This window comes from Labrus mixtus, chromosome 7, assembly GCF_963584025.1.
Source record: "Labrus mixtus chromosome 7, fLabMix1.1, whole genome shotgun sequence".
NCBI lineage: Eukaryota > Metazoa > Chordata > Actinopteri > Labriformes > Labridae > Labrus > Labrus mixtus.
In genome coordinates this window covers 192,597-212,500 of record NC_083618.1, presented here as the reverse complement: position 1 = coordinate 212,500, position 19,904 = coordinate 192,597, and the positions used below count along the sequence as shown (strand labels likewise).

The window sequence follows — 19,904 nt, the reverse complement described above, 5'->3', positions numbered from 1 at the left end:
ATGTTTAAAATATGAAATAATTTGTAAAATATGATTTTGATATATATTTAATTGCCTTTTGTTGCCAGTTTATATAAATATTGAACTTATAAATATAGGCTTCTTGACTGACTTGGTACTAACTATGTTTTCTCAGCTTGTTGGGGTAGGTGTGTACTTTTCTCATCATTCTTGGACCTACTCTATGTTTCTCTCTTTTGATCTCTTTCAGGTGAAGTGGAAGCAGAGCTGCTTCACACTTACAGCCGCATTGACCCGTATGATACTTTGATTCTGTGTGTGCGTGTGGCTGTGCTCACTGCTGTCACACTCACTGTTCCCATTGTGCTTTTCCCTGTGAGTAAAATGTTAGCACCTAAAGTTTACACTGAACGATTTTAATGCACTTTGTTGTTTTAAAACACAAGGACACAATCGTAAATGTTCTTCTATGATTAGGTACGGAGGGCGATCCAGCAGATGGTGTTTCCCAACAAGACTTTCAACTGGCCCCGTCACATCGCTATCGCCATCGTTCTGCTCACATTCATCAACCTGCTGGTCATCTTTGCCCCTGACATCCTGGGCATCTTTGGGATCATTGGTATGTTAGATCAACCCTGGTTTGGTTCATGTTGTGCCCATAATACACCTAATCAAGCGATGTAATCAAACCTCTTGGAACTCTGTGCCAGATCGTGTGGCATGTAAATAACTAAATGTAGAGATACACTCACCAAATCACTGGGCACCACGTGCTTTGGGAAGCGTGTTTCACGCCGTCAGAATAGGGCCTTACAAGTTTCATTTGGACATCTGTTGAAGGATAACAGCAATCCTTACAAGATGATCCTCTTCATTATTTTGGGCAAAAGTAAAGTTTTTAAGCTAAAAGTCGGCATCACTGTAACCACAGCAGAAGAAGTCACAAGTTTATACACCGGTTACTTAACAGGATCCAGACATGATGAAAGACTTGTAACATATAGCAAAAGATGTGAAAGAAAGTCATGATACAGATAAAGAATAATTCATGTCATTGTAAGAGTAGGTATAGAAATAAAAAAAGTGTTTTCTTCATTTTCTGCTTAATTCATTTTAACCTCTACATAACAACACAGCACTTACTGTAAAGAGAACCGAGGCACTTCACATATATGGCTATTATATTCATTCATAAATCATGTTGTGTTTTCTGTCTGCTCTCCAGGTGCCACATCTGCCCCTTGTCTCATCTTCATCTTCCCTGCAGTCTTCTATCTGCGTATTGTACCCGAAGAAGAGGAGCCGCTGCGCTCATTCCCCAAAATCATGGTGAGCATCGCTTAAGACAAAAACAAGAATTTCAATTTGGATGCGATGTTTTAGGTCATTTAAGGTTGACCTGTCTCATAATATGGCATCAAAACAAAACTGATGTTTTGTGTGAGATCCTCTGTGTACTGACACACCCTGGAGTAAATCTAGTTCATATAGTGGGAGGTAAATCAGACTTTCTAAAAAGGTGCTGTTCAGTAATTCTTCCTAATCTTTTCCGTATGGAACACACTTGATGTCAGATTTTCTCATTTGGTTGGGATTCTTACAGTGATTCATAAAACCATTCACATAGTAAACATTTTACTCAGGAAGTTACTGGTTAACATGCCACTGAAAATAAAGCTTTCATTTTGTGTCTATTTCTCTCTTTCAGCTGTTTTCTGTAACTCTACTTGACTCTCTCTTTCTCCTTCAGGCTGCCTGTTTTGCTGCGATTGGCTTCCTGTTTATGATAATGAGTCTCAGCTTCATCATAATTGACTGGACATCGGGCTCCAGCAAAGCCAGCAGTGGTCACTAGGCACCACCTTCCATTCCTTTCTGGGGTTTTATATTGTAGTTTCAGATCTGTGTTGTTATGTTACAATTTTTATTATTATATAATGTTTTATGTTGGAGATGTCCATTCCATATCCATGGGTAAGTGTTGGCCACAGAGGAAAAGTGTAGAATTTAGGATGGCTCTCTATTTCTCTGCAAAAGCATTCTGCCAAACAGTGACTGCAGATCAGGGCCAGTGGACATAGCTGATTAATTTACAAAAGAGGCCAGGCGCATTAAGAGACGAGCTGATATTTGGAGCCTGTGCCTTGTGAAATGGATGTAAAAAAAAACAAAAAAAACAGAAAAGCAACAATTTAAAAAGCTGCTGTCTTTAAACTCCTGTCCCTGTAGTGGCTGTGAGCCTCTGTGCTGGTTATTAAGACCTGCAAACTGCTTCTCAAGCTATAATGCACATCTGAGGCTCCTCACTTTAAAATGCTCAATGATAGAAATGTATTGAATCATAGATAATACTTTTATGGTTATATTTCTTATTATTATTATTATTATTATTCTAAGTTATTTGAATACCTACATCGTTTTCATTCTGTGCATCTGCAGAGGAATGTGATTGCACAAGTTATAGCACAGGAGGAAAGAAAAGCTAAAGGAGTAGTTTGACATGTTTGGGGACAGGTGAGGAGATTGATACCACTCCAGTGTCTGTACAGTCAGTGTAAGGCTACAGCTTGGAGCTGGTGAGCTTATCTTATCTTAAAGGCAGGGAAATGTTGAACTGTTCCTTTAAGGTATGCAGCCTTTAACTGCTATTCCACTGAATTGTGTTGCTGCTGGGAGGAGTCACATCCTCAGACAGTATGTGGTTTAGTGTTGTGAGCACATTTAGAGTAACATTCCCACATATGACCTTGATGTATATTTTATTATTATTCAATATGAAAACCTCAGAAGATGCAGTATGGACTGAATAAGAAATCCTCACAAAGGTCTTTCTGAGGCGATGAATATGAGATGGATGTCCAGATAAATACATAAGAGCTTATATTATTCTGTGTTTTTTATTCAGTATTACTGTGCAAGGGACGGTGATAAATGGTACTCAAGACCTCATTAGTTAGACTGGACTGATCAAAGTGATAATTGTAATGACAAAGTTACTGCTTGGTGTTCATCGTGGTCAGTGATGAGGATTTTCGCCTGAAAGATTTGATGTGTTGTTTCTGAACATTAACTGTAAGTAATCAGAGATAACCAAAACATGTTTTTTTTAAAACACACAGGGTCGCTTCATTAAGTTGTTAGGAACAGTTTCATGTCTGTAAATATTTCCAGCACAACTTTGATCCCTCACAGAATGGGCAGACGTGGGATTACTGTCTTCTTTAACAACCTTGAGAAGCTTCTGGTTAGCAATAGCACTTTCCTTTGATAAGCACAATTTCCTGTCGCCAGTTGAAATGCAAGCAAATGATTATTGAAAAATCCATGTATCTTATAGATGTGATTTAAGGGGAATGCCCTTTATACAACAAAAGTGTTGAGAAATGTATTGATGGTAACATATGGATGTCTTCTCAAATACTACTTGAATTAATGTAAGTTAGCTTTTTCTGTGAACATTCCAGATCATTCATTTACTCCTCTGGTCCATTCTGTAGATTAAAACCACTCATCACTTGGATGTGCTGTGTTTTAACAAATATAAACATGGCTCAGATCGATTTCAAGTAAAGTATATATATAAATATATATGTGTGTACACACACATTGTGTTGTTATACATGGACCTCAACTCTGTTCAGAAGTAAGATTTGAGTATTTGGCTCCAACCTTTAATAGATTAACAATCGTTTTAAACTTCATAATTAATGTTTTTGTTTTTTTTGTGGAGCATCAGTTGAATCTCATTTAGTGATGGAAGGCAGGAATACATATAATTTGTTTTAATCGTCTCTTAAAGTCAGTGGTGTGAGTTGTGTGGTTCACTGCTGACTTTCAGTAACTTACTATGTTGGAGTTATAAGTGAAGTGGTTTACTTCACATTTCACTATTTTTGAAATGATAAACTCTGAAACACCAGACTACAGTGTGTGCTGCAGTGTTGTCCTGTCAAGTTGTTCAAAAACAAGCCTCCTCTCTGTCATATAGATATTACATTGTGTGACGTTGTCTGTAAGCAGAATACAGAATAATCTGAATCAGCCACTCAGTGTTTGAGGTTGTTTATCAAGGTTAAATGCAGCATATATCCCCGACTTCCTCTTGTATGTATGATGGTCCCATTTGGTAAATGAATTGACACAGTCATGAACTGTTTTTAATAGCGCAAAACACAAAACACACAAAAAAAGTTTAAAAATGCAAAGAATGAAGTGAGGATATGCGCTGATAGTGGCTGACAGAAGATGATCTCTGAGGACCTCTATTTAGATCGAACTGTTGTTGGTCTCCCTCTCGTGTGATTTATTGAAATGTGTATGATTGAATCGTAACATATTAAATATTGACATCGGCCAGCATTTATAAATAATGTATATAAATGTATACCCTTTATATTCTATATGCATATCTAGTTTGTACAATGTAAATAGAAATTAAAGTTTTAGTCCATTAAAAACATCAGTGTAATCATTTTCAAAGTGCTTTTAAACCTTTTTGTCATTCTATTCTTGTCTATTTTCTTGTATCTCTATATATTTTAATATGTTGCTGGCAGTTATTGTACTGTAAACAATGTTGCAATAAAGATAATGAGGTAACAAAACTTTGGGTCTTCTTTTAGATTTGAGGATCAGAAAAAAAATGTCTTTTGGAAAAACTACTAAAGGGATTATGAAACCATTCTTTGTGCAATCTCATTTGTTCAAGACATTTAGATGAAGTATTAAAGGTCACATATATTCCTTTTCAAGAAGTTTAAATACGTCTCAGAAGTCCCCAAAACATGCTTGTGAACTTTCTTATTAAAAAATAAGAGGCTAAAGGCTAAATGATCAGGATCCTCAGAACAGGCTGTTTCTGTGTCTGTACCTTTAAATATGTAAATTAGCTGTATCTGACCACGCCCCCTCTCTGGAAGGGCTTGGGTGTCTTGGTGCTTTCTCGCTCCATGTCCTATTGTTTACGGTGAGAAGGCAGACTCAGAGGGCAGAACAAACACCTAGCTGTGGGAGTGTCACCCACCTGGGGGAGGGGTTACTGCCCTTTGTGATGTCATGAAGGGAACATCTCCAAACGGCCTGTTTGAGCACACATTTTCTGAAAATTGGAGCAGACAAAAGACTGAGAAGATGGACTTTTCTCATCATTGGGGGGTTTGTAGACAGACTAGAGACACATATTAAAGTTAGAAAAACATGGTAAAGTGTATTTTGCATAATATGTGACCTTTCACATAATCATTATTATTACATTTTACCTAAAGTGGTCTTCAACTTAATTTTAAGGCTAACGTTCTTTCATCTTGATCCTTTGGTGCTTCTTAAATTCATGTTAATCAATTGTGTAAAAGACTGAAATCAAATGAACAGAATAAGCTACTGTAAATGTGCCACGATGGCTGATACTGTAGGCAGTTGAATCTAAAATTTTAAGCAAATCATTTTCTGAGATAATCTACAATATATAGGACTGCATATATATATAATTGTATGTAAGGTTTCAGTTGATGTAGTATACTCAAACTGTTTCAAACATTAAACTTATTATTCAACAGAAAGAGAAAACAAGAGTTGTGAATACCTCTCTTGAAGGTTAAGTGATAGTCCACAAGGTGGCACTAAAACGCTGTGGTAAACCTTAGCTCTGGAATAATTACACAAAGTGTCAGCTGTTCAGTTTGTATTGGTCTTATTTTGAGTATCATTCTGAAATAATACTGTCACAGTGTTATATTATCCCACTGTCAGCTATTTATACAAACTTGTTGAGATGATCAACATTTAAAATAAAGGGACCACCAAAGCTTCCTATAGTAGTGTTAGCCTAAAGGTAAAGGTGGAAAGTACATCAAATAATCTTATCCTATCTTTTATCATTTACCACTTGATCTGATAAAACTTCAAAGGGGAGACATGTTTTTATACTCTTGCGTGTATCTGTCAGCTTTAGACAGGAGCCTGCTGATGATTATCTTCAATTTGAAATATTGACATTAACATAAGATCTTTAACATACGACAACAAACTGTTGTGGTTTAAGCAACTCAAAAGTAGGCTATATAAAGAAGCTATTTCCATGGGTGGTTCTAGGCAGGGGCCAACAGGGGCCAGTGCCCCTGTAACACTGAGCTTGGTCCCCCCTGTGGCCACCCCTCCAAAAGGAAGAACCCCCCCTCATAACACATTCACAGTATTTGACTCAACAACTGGACTAACAATCTAGTATTAAATACTCTTACTGAAACAAATATAAATCATGGTATTTAATGATGTGTCCTATTATTTGGCATATATTTTAAAGCGATCATCTTTGTCTATTTTTCACCTGGGTTTAATGTTCCCTTCTGACAAAACAACTGGCCCCTGTTTGGCCCCCTCAGTAAAAGTGGTCTAGAACCGCCACTGGCTATTTCTCTTCACCAGCTACGGCGCTTAAAGTATGCTTTCATATTGTTACACCAACAAAAATAATTAAATTATTGCAACAGGGGACATTTTGCACAATGAGTAGCCTATACTCTGTTGGCTATCTAAACATAGTTTGCAGATAAACTTGAAAGTCACTTCCAGTTTCCTTCAGAATTTTTCTTGAAGGGCAAACATAAAGAAACCAGTCTCTCTACTGGTTAACTCAAGTAAACCTTTTCCACTGAGGGCAGGGAACATTAATTACAAACTGCCCTTGAATGGAGCAGTTGACTACATTTCCCATGAAGCACTGCGAGTGGGCGGGTTCTTCTCTCTGGTGGAGGTTGGCCGTCGTGCTGTTGGGGTGGGAGGTGACGGCGCTGTGTGTCTCGCAGTTTGTCAGGCGGAGGGGAACTTCACAGCGGCTACGGGTGTGGCTTTAAATGTAATAAATCTCAACGCTGGGGAAAGAATGCATGAACGCAATAAAAATTAAAAAAACAGACATCTCAAACAGCAACGAGAGACGTTCACGTCAGCCTGTGACGTGTGAGCCCGGTAGCTCTACGGGGGACAAATCCGTGAGCTCGCTTTTCAACAGCTGGAATACTTTTTATTTTTTTTTGCTAACTTCGTGGCCCGTTCTTCGCGAGTTCAGTTTGCTCCAATGGTTCCTCCTAAGGAATTGTAGCTAGAAGTCTGTGTGTCTCTGGACAACTTGCGATTCCCTTGAAGAAACCACCAATGCTGCTGACTAACTGAACAGCCTGTGAGTCTTCGGGAATTTCATACGTGAGGAAAAACCAAGTTCCCTTCAGGAGGAAATCGTTTGTCGCCACTCGTCAGAAAAGGGAAGTCGCCTCGCTCAACTTGGACTCTTTTTTAATAAGGGTCTTTTTTTTTGGCACTTTGCCGTCATTTTTTTCTCAGGTAATATTCCCCCACTAAGCAGCAGTCCTGAAGCGCGCACTAGGAACCATGGGGTGTACGGTTAGTCAGGAAGATAAAGCGGCGGCCGAGCGCTCCAAAATGATTGACAAGAACCTGCGAGAAGATGGAGAGAAAGCAGCAAGAGAAGTGAAACTGCTGCTACTGGGTGAGTAGTCTGGCTCAACAATGTTCCTGAGTTGCAAAATTGCCAATATGGGGGTTACAGACTAATTGTGCAACACAATGAAAGCCTTGACCGTATGTACCAACATGACACACGAGTAGCATGCAGAAAGTTTATTTGTTTCTGCTAATGCTATAAAGAGCATCACTTACCCCTTACAATTCACATGTCTCACTCCTTTGAGATGTTTTTCTAGCTACACCACAACATGTAGTTAAAAGCATTATGGAAGTCCTTATCTAGCTCTGTTTTGCCATCATTCCCTTCACTCTGGTGTTTGGGAAAGTTTGGAGTAAAAACAGCATTCCCTGCCCAGCAAGGATGTGAGGGGAAATGCTTTACTCCGGGTGTTGACTTACAGATCCAGGAAAAGGTTTTTTTTTTTTTTTTACAGTACAGCCAAAGTAGGCTGTGTTAGGTTTGACTGGTTTCCTCCCATAGCAGGGTTGAACTCAGGGGTCAGACATGGCGGGGTCTGCTTGATAATGAGGGAGCTGCTGTTTGGACTGAGATGGTGAACACCCCTGACTGTTCCCAGCACTGGCCAGAACACACACACACACACACACACACACACACACATTTATTCAAAACAACTGATTGAGAGTACTCCTTAGCAAAGACAGATTTACACTTTCCCAGACTTTTAATATCTGGTTCTCTAACTTTCTCTCTGACGAGTTGTATTGAACGTCCCACATTTCTTTTGGTGGTCCTGTTCCGTTTTCCACCATCGGCTTTTCATGCAACAAGGCTCCTCTGAACTTCACAACCTTACTTGATATGCTGCACAGAGAAGGAAAGAAGGCAAGCAGCAATTTCCCATGGTTTGGGAAACACACAATTGGTAAGAAGAATGAAGTCAGTGAAGTCCTGCATTGTTGATGCGTCTCATCTTACGCCCATTGATTTACACTTCCAAGTTACTCCTGTTAACTCCTCAAGGAAATCGATGCAATTTTCTGAACGCACAGCTTGTCTTTTTATTCAAGACCGTGCTGACCAAATGCAACCTTGGATCGTTTAATTTAGATTTTTCTTTCTAGAAAATTATTAGGAAAAAGTCAGAGAGTGTCCTTTAGCGAGTAAGTCCTCTTTTTGCAACACTCAAAATTAATTTTTGATGTGATAATTTGGATATTTTCAGTAAATGGTAAATGGACTTGAGCTTATAAAGCGCTTTTCTAGTCTTCTGACTACTCAAAGTGCTTTTTACACTGCAGGTCACACCTACACATTCACACACTGATGGTAGTGATCGCTGTGTAGTATCATCCATCAGAAGTAACTAATCCATTCATACACCACCACTGAAGCAGTGGGAGCAATTCAGGGTTAAGTGTCTTGCCCAAGGACACATCGGACATGTTGCCCAGCTGGGGATCAAACCCTCGACCTTCCGGTTGAGAAGCAACGACTCTACCAACTGAGCCACAGCCCATGTGTTTTGTAACTGTTTTATGCCCTTAATTAATCACTCGTCTTCTCACTGACATAAAGCAGAAGATTGGACTTAGATTGACAGTGAACACATAAGAGTTTTTCCTCTCCGGGCTCTTTGAAGAGACGTCTGGTTGTTACGTTGTGACCCTGGTTAGAAGGCTAATCACATACTCTGTACAGCAGGTTTCATATCAGTAATTACCATAAATAGCCGTGTGTGGAGGTTGAGAAGATTTACAGGAGAGGTCTCAAGCTGAAACGAGGGGTTCAAGTCAGACTTAAGCAGTTTGAATTACATGTCACAGCATGCACAAATGAGCTTCAGGACGTAAAGCTGGAATGTATAGGGGATGTTTGTGGTGTGTATAAAGTGAAATTGTTATTGAAGTGCAGTGTGCATTAATAATACAGCAGGTGGACACACGGTTTAATACTCAAAGTGTCTACCTCTTCAGATGCAATTGCCTAAAGGATGTGTTGTTTCAGTTTGTAGCTGAAATAATAATCCATCTATTGAATTGAAATGTGTTAGACAGGTGTGACATCCTTCCAGAGGTGCTACATCACGCCTCCGGGGATTCTTTCAGCACTCACATCTGCTGCCTGCCATGCTATCTGATGGAACAGCTGAGGAAAGCTACCCTGCTTACTGAATATCCACACATTCAAATCCCTCTGTCATGTGTGTCCACTGGAGCCTGACTTGTGTCCCTGCTCAAACAACTCCAGAGACTCTGAGATGAGATTTGGGGGTTTATAAAATGAGCTGTGTTTTATCGACGTGAATGATGGATTTATTTTAGAGTTAGCTTTGAAACACGACCTTCATTTAGCTTGCTGAGGAACTCTTAACACAAAGCTGCTTGGCTATTTCATATTTAAATTGATGTAAAGAAACAGATCTAATAAGGAATTTCTATTTTCACTACTTTTATCTTATGATGCTGTGTCTTTATTAGATTGTTTTGTCTTGTTAGGCGTCCCCAGAGAAAGCCATTTGTTAATGTAGCAGAGAGGACTTAAGCTTTCATTAACTGGAAGCACTCATTCACAGGCCTCCCTGCTGATTCTGCTCTTTGATTTACATCTAATCTCCTCCTCATCTACTAACATAAATGTGCTGCTCACTTAAGTTGATTCTCTCTTTTTCTTCCGCTTGCCTTCCCCTTTTATCCCAGCTTAGCACAAATGAAAAGTTCCTTTTTGGCAGCATGCTCTGCTTAAACGGGGAGAACAGAAGCCTTGTAGTAGGAAATATTTCAGAGCCATTCTCACACACACACACACACACACACACACACACATTCACACACGCATGCTGTTAGAAGAACATAAACACATTTGCTCAGAGGCTTGACAGGCGATGTTATGTAAATACATTGGCACACTGAGTGCATGTTTTCTGCCTCTGGGCATCTTTTAACACGATTAAATCATCAGACATTTCTAAATCTCCAACATACATGCAGGGCAACAAAGACTTCTTAGAGGAGAAACAACTTTGTATGTTTTATGTCTTAAGCTAGGAGTAATATGGCTGCACAGTGATACTACAGGAGTAGATGTGTTGTTCTTCATGATATACGAGGCTCGCTCTGCAGCGCACATTCTGGACTCAGTTTATGACTCGCTCGTTGCAGGGTTGGATTCCATTACATAGCTCTCCGTGGTCACTGCAGTGAGGCTGCCACATGTAACAAGGTAAAGCTGACATATACTGTAAAGCCTGCAGGCGCTTCTACTCATGATCAAAGAATCAAATGGTTAATGTAAAAGGAAGGCGGCGACGTCCACGTGACATGGCTCTCACACCAGGGGAAGGATGATGTGCTGCTAATATTTCCAGGCGAAGAATATATTATCTCTGTGGTGGAAAGAGAAGCTTGTGTAACTCTAAACATCTTAACAGATCACTATTATTAGGTTTGAGTTTTATTTACAGACAACTGAAAAAGCGTGTGATAGCAGTCATTTTCTCTTCCTCCTTAACATGGAGTCTCTGCAGGGTGCTCAGTATCATGAGTCTTCAGTCTCTGCTGAAGGGAAGTGGTATTCAAGTAAACACAGAAGCAGTTATTTGATGATAAGTCTTGGTAGATATATACAGTACCATGAAGATTCAATGTTTTCTCTGCTGGAATCACAAAGTTATTGCCTTACAAATCCCCAAAAGATCCCCAGAAGAGATTTGACGCTGTTTCTAGTAGCAAGAAGAAGTGTGAGTAACAGTTAGAGCTGGCACAGACCACAGGAACAACGGAGGTGTACTAAAAGTCTTTTTGTCTTCATCCAGCTGTACAGTGTCTTACTAAATGATTTTAACAAACGGCCACATTTTTAGGCACATTCTGACAAATATGAACAACCCATCCATTAAGTCTGATATATGCCTCAACATTGACAAAAGAGTATCTGGGTGCAGGTTGGCCTAGCGGTTATTTCAGCAACCCCGTACAGAAGCTTGGTACTCAAAGAGAGTGGCCCCTGTTTGACTCTTTGCCTCATGCCTCTATCCACTCTATTCTAAAAATGTGCTTCACTTCCGTGATTAAATAGTTTGCAGATATAATTTGATTGAAATGTTACTATAAATGATAAGAAATGGTATAAGGACAGTTTAATTCACTGAAAAAGAAAATGGTATAAGGACATCACTTCTGTCCAGGGGGCCAGGGGCGTTTAGAGATATTAAGTGATTTTTTGAAGGTTATGTTGCTACTCTAGGTTTCACCAGAATTGAGAACAGTCTGTTGTAAATTATTTGAAGATTAATTTTCTTATCTTTCTTGTATAAGAAAGGGAGGGCTTAGCCCTGCTAGCCCATTAATGCTAGCCGTACCTGTGCAGTACAATTGGCTGTGTTTAATGTTAATACACAGAAGTTTGCAGAATCAGGCAGCCCTTCTGCGAGCCATTCCTCTCTAACTTTATTGTTGGTTTGTTCCAAGTGAAAGTGAAGTCACGTGTAGTTGTGTTCTGTCAGCTGTATCTATAGCAAACATTTATCCCAGGTTGATAAGTGTGATGCTATACCAACATGGTGTGATGGGAGCCTGCCCATTTGCGTCACAAATGGATTTTCCTGGAAAGGTTTATCTTGTCTTACAGTTGGTGTCACATCAGCTTCACCGAGGATGTGACCACAGCACCCATCAGATACACTTCTGCTGTGGAAGTAATTGGTGGTTGTCTGTTATAGCAGCTCTTTCTGAGCGCTGTTGGATTTGGATAGAGCTACATTAAACTGAATGAACTCAGTTTACTACGTTGCATGTCAAAAACCCATGCCAGTTTTTTCAGAACTACTGTCACACATCTTCAAAGGCAGTTTCTCATCTGGGTTCCAGAAAACAAACACTTACCTTAATTTCTCTTAAAGGCTTTGATTAGTCGACTTAGACACAGTATTGATCAGAGAGAGCTCACTAGCTACTGTTTGGTAAAAGCTATCCATCTTAGATGTTGGGCAGGAAACTGAGTTAAAGCGGTAGTATGGTCAGAGACACACAGACTTCCAGCCTGTGTTATTATCTGTTTGCTAGCTGGTGATTTAAGGTGTTCATCTGGTCTGCAGAGTTCTAGAAAGCTTCTCTAGTTGTCGAGTGTAACATATAGCAGGAGTTTAACCTTTGAAAAAACTGAAGCCCTCACAGTTCAACAGGAGACTAACCTTTGTGCTCCTGTATGCTTTGGAAGTCTCCGGCACATGCATATATTTACTGTACACGATCATGTTTGATGTCAGGTTCAACACAAGCTGCTCCACATACCAGTCAGCTGGTGTTGTCAGCGCAGCATGGACACCCAGTCCCTCCCTCCTATTAAAGTGGCAGTCTGACTTTTAGCAGGCACCGGGTGTGATTACAGTGACTGATTATAGAGACCCAAGTTACTCTGGCTTAAGGAAGTCAGACAGATGTGGTCCACCGGTGAAAACACGTCCACATCGGAAACGAAGCTGTCACAGCTCCAGAGGAAATCTCATCCTATCAGATATCCACCAGCTGCATTGTTACTGATCTCTACAACAAGCCGTAAAGCTTCTGCCCTGTGTTTTCACTGTGCTTCACTGTATTTACTCAACGGTCTGCACCAAACTGTGCCGAATTAGCTGTATGACGCACTGGATAGCAGGTCTGAGAGTGTATATGTGAAGCAGCTGAATATCCTGCAATTACTGGGAGAGCTCTAAGATAAAGGCCGATCCTGTAGACTTAGTGTCTGGGTGTGAGCCCTCTGGGACGGGGCTGCACTATCCTCTCTGCTCTTGAGATACCCTGCATTATTCTGTACCTCTCCAATGGCTCATGTCTTAAGTTTTTAACAGCTTTACTTCTGATCTGCCATAACAAAGCAGTACTCGCACAGAGATGTGTGCAGAAAAGTAGTTTGTAACTCGTGGACTTGCAGCTTTCAATTCTGGTCACCACAGGGTGTGAAGATGTTTAGCACAACAGAGCTGTCGATCAGAAGACAAAATGATGAAGATTTTACAAATCAACTTGACTTTTTTTAAAAGGATCAGCAACTCGTAGATTTAATCATAGTGGTATTTGTTGTACATTAAACAGTTGGCTTAAGCTACTGAGACGTGTACAGTCAAGTAAAACTTATGGCATGTTTTCCCTTTGTGGGGTTAAAGGACCGGTGAAAACTGTTGACTTTAACACTGTATCTGATTTGGAATTGGGACATTAAAGGCATGCTTCAGAAGATCTTTGTATCATTCATGACATTTTCTAATGAGTTAAGTTCTGCTAAGCTGTATTCACCTGCATGGTATTGGGGTGGTGGCAGAATGCCCAGTAGTGGAAATCTTTATACTTGATACCGAATCTGCAGGATGATATTTGATGCTTTAGAGGTGAGAGAGAAATATGAAAATGGACTGTAACTGTGATTTCTGCACCTTTTGTACTTATCAAAATGATCAGAGAAAGAAGCAGCATGTTTTTATAAAGTATTCATCCAGTTTCTAACCTTTGCCTTGCTTGTGCTAAATCTCTGAACTTATAACTGCTCAAATATAAAAAAAAAAACTGGGTCATGTTCAGCTGGTGTAAAAGAGCCAAAGCTCAAATATTTCAGTGTTACTCATAGAAACTGCCTTAATGACTGACTTTTGGTTAGAAAAGTACAAAAAAAAATCATTTCCTAATCGTTTATTGACAAAGATAAAAGGTATTTTATGGGGCTGTCATGAAAGGTGGATTCTTTTGTCTAAACATTTATAATATTTTTTCCCCCTGCCCCTGCTGCTCATGTTATGTTAGGCACCTCACTTGATGCACACATTTTTTTTAAATTTTTTTTTTTAACTTTCAACCAAAGTGTTTTGGTTTTATTCAATAGAGTCTACACAGTGTTCCCTGCAATGCTGCTTATTTTGTTAAAGCCCTTAGAAAAAACAATTCACTCCAAGTTCATGACCCCCCCCCCCCCCCCCCCCCCTCCCTCACATGGCACTACCAGAAATGTCAAAGGTCCTTGCTTTCATTTTCAAGTGCCTAAGGGGAGTTGGGCTTGGGGTTGGCAGAGGATGGGGGCTTTTCTTTGTCTGACCATGTCACTAAGCACACATTTGGAAAGCCATTATCCCCTCTCTCTCCTCCTCCCACTATCCATTTCCTTGTTCTTGCTAAGAATGTAGTGAAATGAGCTCACTTCACTTCCCTTCCTTCCCCATAGAGCTATCCTGTCATTTTGCTACACTGGAAGGTCCGGCTCTCTTGGGGCTTCCCCCTGGAGGCCAGACTCTACTCTCAGCTTTGTGCTTTATACTGTATAAGGACACTGAAACAGCCAGATGTCAAAATGTTACCGGCAGAAAGAAAACAGGCTTGAATGGGCTTAGAGGTGGGCTATATGACATAACAATTATTTTACTGTATTTTTTTTTGTCTTATATGACAAAACTAAAAGAGATCACAGATTTGAATGCCTATTCAAGTGCCATATGACCATCCTCCCCCTCAAACAAGCCTCTGATGTGATACTCAACTCGTGTCTGTGCATGAGATCAGAGAGCCACGCTTTTATAAGTCACTGTGTTCAGTTCTCAGTAGCTTGTAGGCTAACTGAATCTGTGGTTTGAAGTTTCATTTCCCCCCTGCTGAGTTGGGTTCAGTTGCTCCTGAAAACAGCCCATTTCCTACTAAAGTTGTTTCATAAAAGAAGCAATCGAACAACATAATAACTCGGGACTTAACGTGTTATCAAATAAATATCTAAGCTTTAGCAAGTATTCAGAGTCCCAGGATTTACCACTTCTTTGACGATGAGTCAAAACCTGTACAAGTATATAACTTTGAGATCTCTTTTTGAATGATATAAAGTGAATTGAAACTCCCTACTTGTCAATGTGTCAGTGTGCTGCTGAGTTGAAAAAGTGATGTGTTGAAGTTGTGTCAGAAAGCAAAAGGCACAGGAAAAGGGAGATGCCACTTTTCTGTTCCCTCAGCTTGCCTTTCCTCACTCCTGTAAAGTCCTGCAGTATCATATTCAGCTTTATCTTGGACTTCACTTGATGATCTGTCAACACCACAAGCTTTCAGCTTCATCTGGCTTCTGTTGGCATTCATCTGAGTATCCACTGTGGAGAACATGCATCAAGTGAGGTGCCTAACATAACATGAGCAGCAGGGGCCCTCGTCAAGGTGATAGATGGTGGGAATAGTTTAGATGTCACACGGGGTGAGCATGGTATGTTTGCCCCCCCCCTCCCCAGGGACCCTCGGGTGATAATGTTATGACAGCTGCACCATCAACATTGTTATTCAAAGGTCAATTTGTTGCAGTAGTACTACCAGTCATTATCTCTTCACTATCTGCGTTGTCATCTCAGGTCTTAATGAATCTCTTTTATCTCTATCTGGATGTGTCTGCTCCAATCTTATTCTCTCTGTCCAGTCTGAACTCAACTTTAAACCTTTTCAGACTTTATTTAGAGTCTAAGCCACACTGATTCTTTGACAAAAAAACACAAAAATAAACATAATTTCAATACAAATTACCCACACTTATTCAACACTGATACACATGAAGTCAGTCATTCAGAGACGTTTTCCCGACTTAAAGGGTTGTTGTCAAGCCTGCAGTGTGGCAGGAAGAGAAAAAGGCAATCTAATTCTACATGAATTACGTCAGTTGACCATTTCTGACACTTACAGAAGTGAAAAGTTATTTCAAATATGAAAGGTGGTTAAACAAACATACATTTAGACCATTTATTGGACATGATATCCTTATAGAAAACCTTTACTGTTTTATTTTGAATTCACCTCTGAACCCTCCACGTAATCTCTAATATACACTGCAATAAGTCACTGACGTGAAACCAATCTGCTGCTACACTAAAGTGGTTTGTTTTGTGAAAAACACTGTCAGCATTGTTCACTGGATCATTGCAGTCCCATCAAAGCTTCTCATATTGACTATATTCATCAGAGGCAGTGTACTGTTACAGCCCTACAATCAGCTACGACTTGTATGACATTCATGACCTTCTCCGACCCGCCTCACAGGCGGTGCTGTGTGGAGCCCGACATGCTCTATCAGTGTATTTGTCTCATTGCTTTAGTTACTCTTGCAGCTGAATGACCTCAGCAGTATTAAAAACACAAAAATACTCAAGTTAGTTTTGCTGTGAAATCAATTTTTCCCAAGAAATTGTGCTTTGGGGGTTTTGAAGGAAAATATGCAATTTCTTCCTGAAAAAAAGCACTGTGTTCAATTTCCCAAACCATTCCGAGCTTCCTCCTGCTCTGCAAATGATGCTTGTTCTCACTGGGTGCAAGCCATTTCACGGTTGTCAAATAAGAACAGCACACATTGAGAAGAAATCTAGAACATAACCAAATCTTTTACGTAGCTCAAATGAATCATTACAAACCGTAATCTTCTGGTTTCAAATATAAATCAATCCATAATGTTGGTGGCACTTTCTGTCTCTCTTTAATCAGCTTTGATCATGATTGTTAACTGTGTGGGAAATAGTCCTGATGTACTGTGTCAGCCCTTTACCCCCCTCATCTTACACTTCCTTTTTCAGCTGGCTGCATGTAAGAGGGAAGTAGATGTGAGTCTTTTGTTCGGCTGGTTGAGGAAACCGTGCACACCCATCCTGTGTCAGTTGCCACGTTCTGATCCTCACACTGTCTGTCAAACACCCTCAACACAACAATGGAGCCTTTAAACACGTCTGAGTTAAAGCTTTTCTTATTCAAACATCCATAAACTATATATCTTTTTTAGGTTATTAACAATACTAATGTGTCAGTTTCACAATGGCAGTTAGTAGGAATAATGTAGGGCCTGTTATCTTTTTCACATAACACTCAGTCACCTTGTTATTTGTCTGACCTCAAGCTCGAGAAAGATCTTTGGAGAGAATGTGGAGTAGCTGTAAAAAATGTGTGTACTTTGGTGTGTTGTTTCTTTTCCCATTAAACATGCCCTAAAGTAGCTTTAAAGGGGTGTGTGTGTGTGTGTGTGTGTGTGTGTGTGTGTGTGTGTGTGTGTGTGTGTGTGTGTGTGTGTGTGTGTGTGTGTGTGTGTGTGTGTGTGTGTGTGTGTGTGTGTGTGTGTGTGTGTGTGTGTGTGTGTGTGTGTGTGTGTGTGTGTGTGTGTGTGTGTGTGTGTGTGTGAGACCTCATACAGGGCTCTTGAAGAACTTTCAGGAAAACAAATCCATGGCAACATGGGCTGGGTGGTGCCCCTTGTAATTTCTGTGTGTGTTTGTGTAAAGGAGGACTTTTGTGTGGTGTATAATTTGGCATGCGGGAGGCAGGCTGATGTTCCTTCACATACGACACACTAGACTAGTTTTCAACTTAAGAATCAGAACAAAAAGCCCATGAGGGGAATATGATTAGTAGGTACAGTTTTACAACACACAGTAAAAGGAGACCAACAACAATAGAACCATTTACTTCTTAATAGAAGAGCCTCTGAGATGATGCTGTCAGTAGCCATGACAGAGTGTCTCTGAGATAAAGAAGGTTTTTTAGTTGTGCATGTTGAGGGCACATAAAAACTGTTAACCGGTTGTTCTATTAAAAGCAGGTGGTTTGAATTGCTCTGCATGAAACCAAAAGTGAAAATGATGTGTTGTACAGTACCATAATAACATAAGAAATAGCATACAGTAAAAAAAACAACTTGTAGGCCAGGACCACTGTGTTGATTATGTTGTTGGGGATGTTAGCAGTCAGCACAGTCAGATGTTTATCAAATAGTTTGTGTCCTAAGCCTGTGAATTATTGAATGTTTGGTGTCACACAAATACTGTCAGCAGTATTTCTTTCCAACTCAGCGCAACAGCTTTGGAACGGCCAATTGAAGGAAGTGTGTGAGATAGTAAAGAAGGGAGTACGTTTTTATCTGTTATGTTTTGTGTTCAACAAACAGGGAAGAGAAAAACGCTGACTCTCCTTTTGCCTTTTTCATTGATGGGGATTATGTTATCCATGAAGGCTTTAATCAAACCTGCTGGCAACCTGGCTGCTGTTTTCATTTTGCTTCTGCTGCTGCTTAGATGCATAGATGTGTGTGTGTGCTTCGTGTGTCTCATGAAACCAGAACAACAGCTCATCTTGCAGATTTTTTTTTCATGCTCACAGCAGTGCATGTGCAGTCCTATAATGTGTATGTATGCTGCATTTTGAAATATTGTGCATGCTTGTAGTTATAGACAGCATCCTAAGGCTGAGAACACCCTGCTTTCTCTGTTTCTTCTTCGTAATGTTCAGCTGTGGATTAAGACTGTAACATCAGGAATGTCCTGGACGTAAAGGTCTTTTAACTGCAGGAAATTCCAGAGGAAAATTAGATTATTGTTTCCTTTGAAACAGGGCAACTTTACTTGAAATGATTTCTCCGGTAATGTGAAACACTTTAACATGTTGACCCCCCTCTGTTCTGATGTAAACACTTTCATTAGTGTCACACTGGTAATTATTCAAAGCATACAACCCCATTATCTCTGTTATTGTTTTATTTTATTTCTGATACCTAATCCTGCCCAGAGGTGGAAATATCCTAAGTCTGTTCACTAAACTTTTTAGAGATTTTAGAGAAAGCCATGACAAATATTACTTTTGCTATATTTGTGACATACACAAGCTGGTTTTTGCACAAGAACATGTAGTTGTGTAGTTGCCTTGCATGTGTCGTTGGAGCTCCTTTCATTGATGCCTCTGTGTGCAGAACTTAAAGTCCTCTGTCACTTTAATGATCACGGTCGTTTATCAAATGTCTCTCCTTAGGAGACCCTGATGTCAGACCACCACAGATACCCTGTAAGAATAATGGAACCATAATGACCTTTAAGCCACAGGAGATATGCAGCAATTTCAATGCACCTTAATGATTTGCTTATTTGTGTTTTCTTAATGCTGGAGCTTAAGCTCTGTAGTGTAGTATTATATTATCTATTATATTTTTATTTAGTATTAGGGTAGGACTGGGAAAAACACAAAAGTAACAGAATTTTTTAATCGACCCTTCTTGGGATCGATAATAGTCGTGACATAATAAATGTTTACAGCCATCATGAGCAGAGAGCAGCTGAAAATTGAAAGAAACAGACAATGTATGCCTTGTTTTCCTTTTACTCTGTGTCATCCACCAACAGTCTGTCTGACTGAACCGGATAAAATAATGAATGGGGAATTGAGCCATTGGTTGTTACATTCAAACTGAAAGATAACCAGTGTGGTGAGTTGTTGTCATGTCTGTATGCGTCAAGTTTCATACAACTATCTCACCTTCCTGAGCCAGTAGAATAGCAAGTTATAGCCATTAGCTTATGAGCTTACTTAATGAACATTCATTTTTTTAAAGGGAAGACTCCAGGTGTTGGGATCCATTCAACAACAGGCTTCAGGTTAATGTGCTTGTAGAGGGCTGGTGAGGTGATTATTGATAAATGGTAGCCCGCTAGTGTTTGCTGCATTTAGCATTTGTCTTTTCGTAG

General features: G+C 39.9%; 2 protein-coding genes across 3 annotated transcripts in view; both read left to right on the top strand.

Moving 5' to 3' along the window:
- LOC132977371 (sodium-coupled neutral amino acid transporter 3-like) overlaps positions 1-4,645 on the top strand; it is a 48,837-nt gene extending 44,192 nt beyond the window's left edge. For both annotated transcript variants that reach the window (XM_061041895.1, XM_061041896.1), the window contains 4 exons: positions 212-336; positions 439-583; positions 1,190-1,293; positions 1,715-4,645. In XM_061041895.1, the coding sequence (XP_060897878.1) occupies positions 212-336; positions 439-583; positions 1,190-1,293; positions 1,715-1,819 (479 nt within the window). In that variant the 3' untranslated portion in view covers positions 1,820-4,645. The remainder of the gene's footprint in view (positions 1-211; positions 337-438; positions 584-1,189; positions 1,294-1,714) is intronic.
- A 2,102-nt stretch (positions 4,646-6,747) lies between these two features.
- LOC132977369 (guanine nucleotide-binding protein G(i) subunit alpha-2) overlaps positions 6,748-19,904 on the top strand; it is a 49,601-nt gene continuing 36,444 nt past the window's right edge. The window contains exon 1 of the mRNA XM_061041894.1: positions 6,748-7,468. Within this exon, the coding sequence (XP_060897877.1) occupies positions 7,351-7,468 (118 nt within the window). The 5' untranslated portion in view covers positions 6,748-7,350. The remainder of the gene's footprint in view (positions 7,469-19,904) is intronic.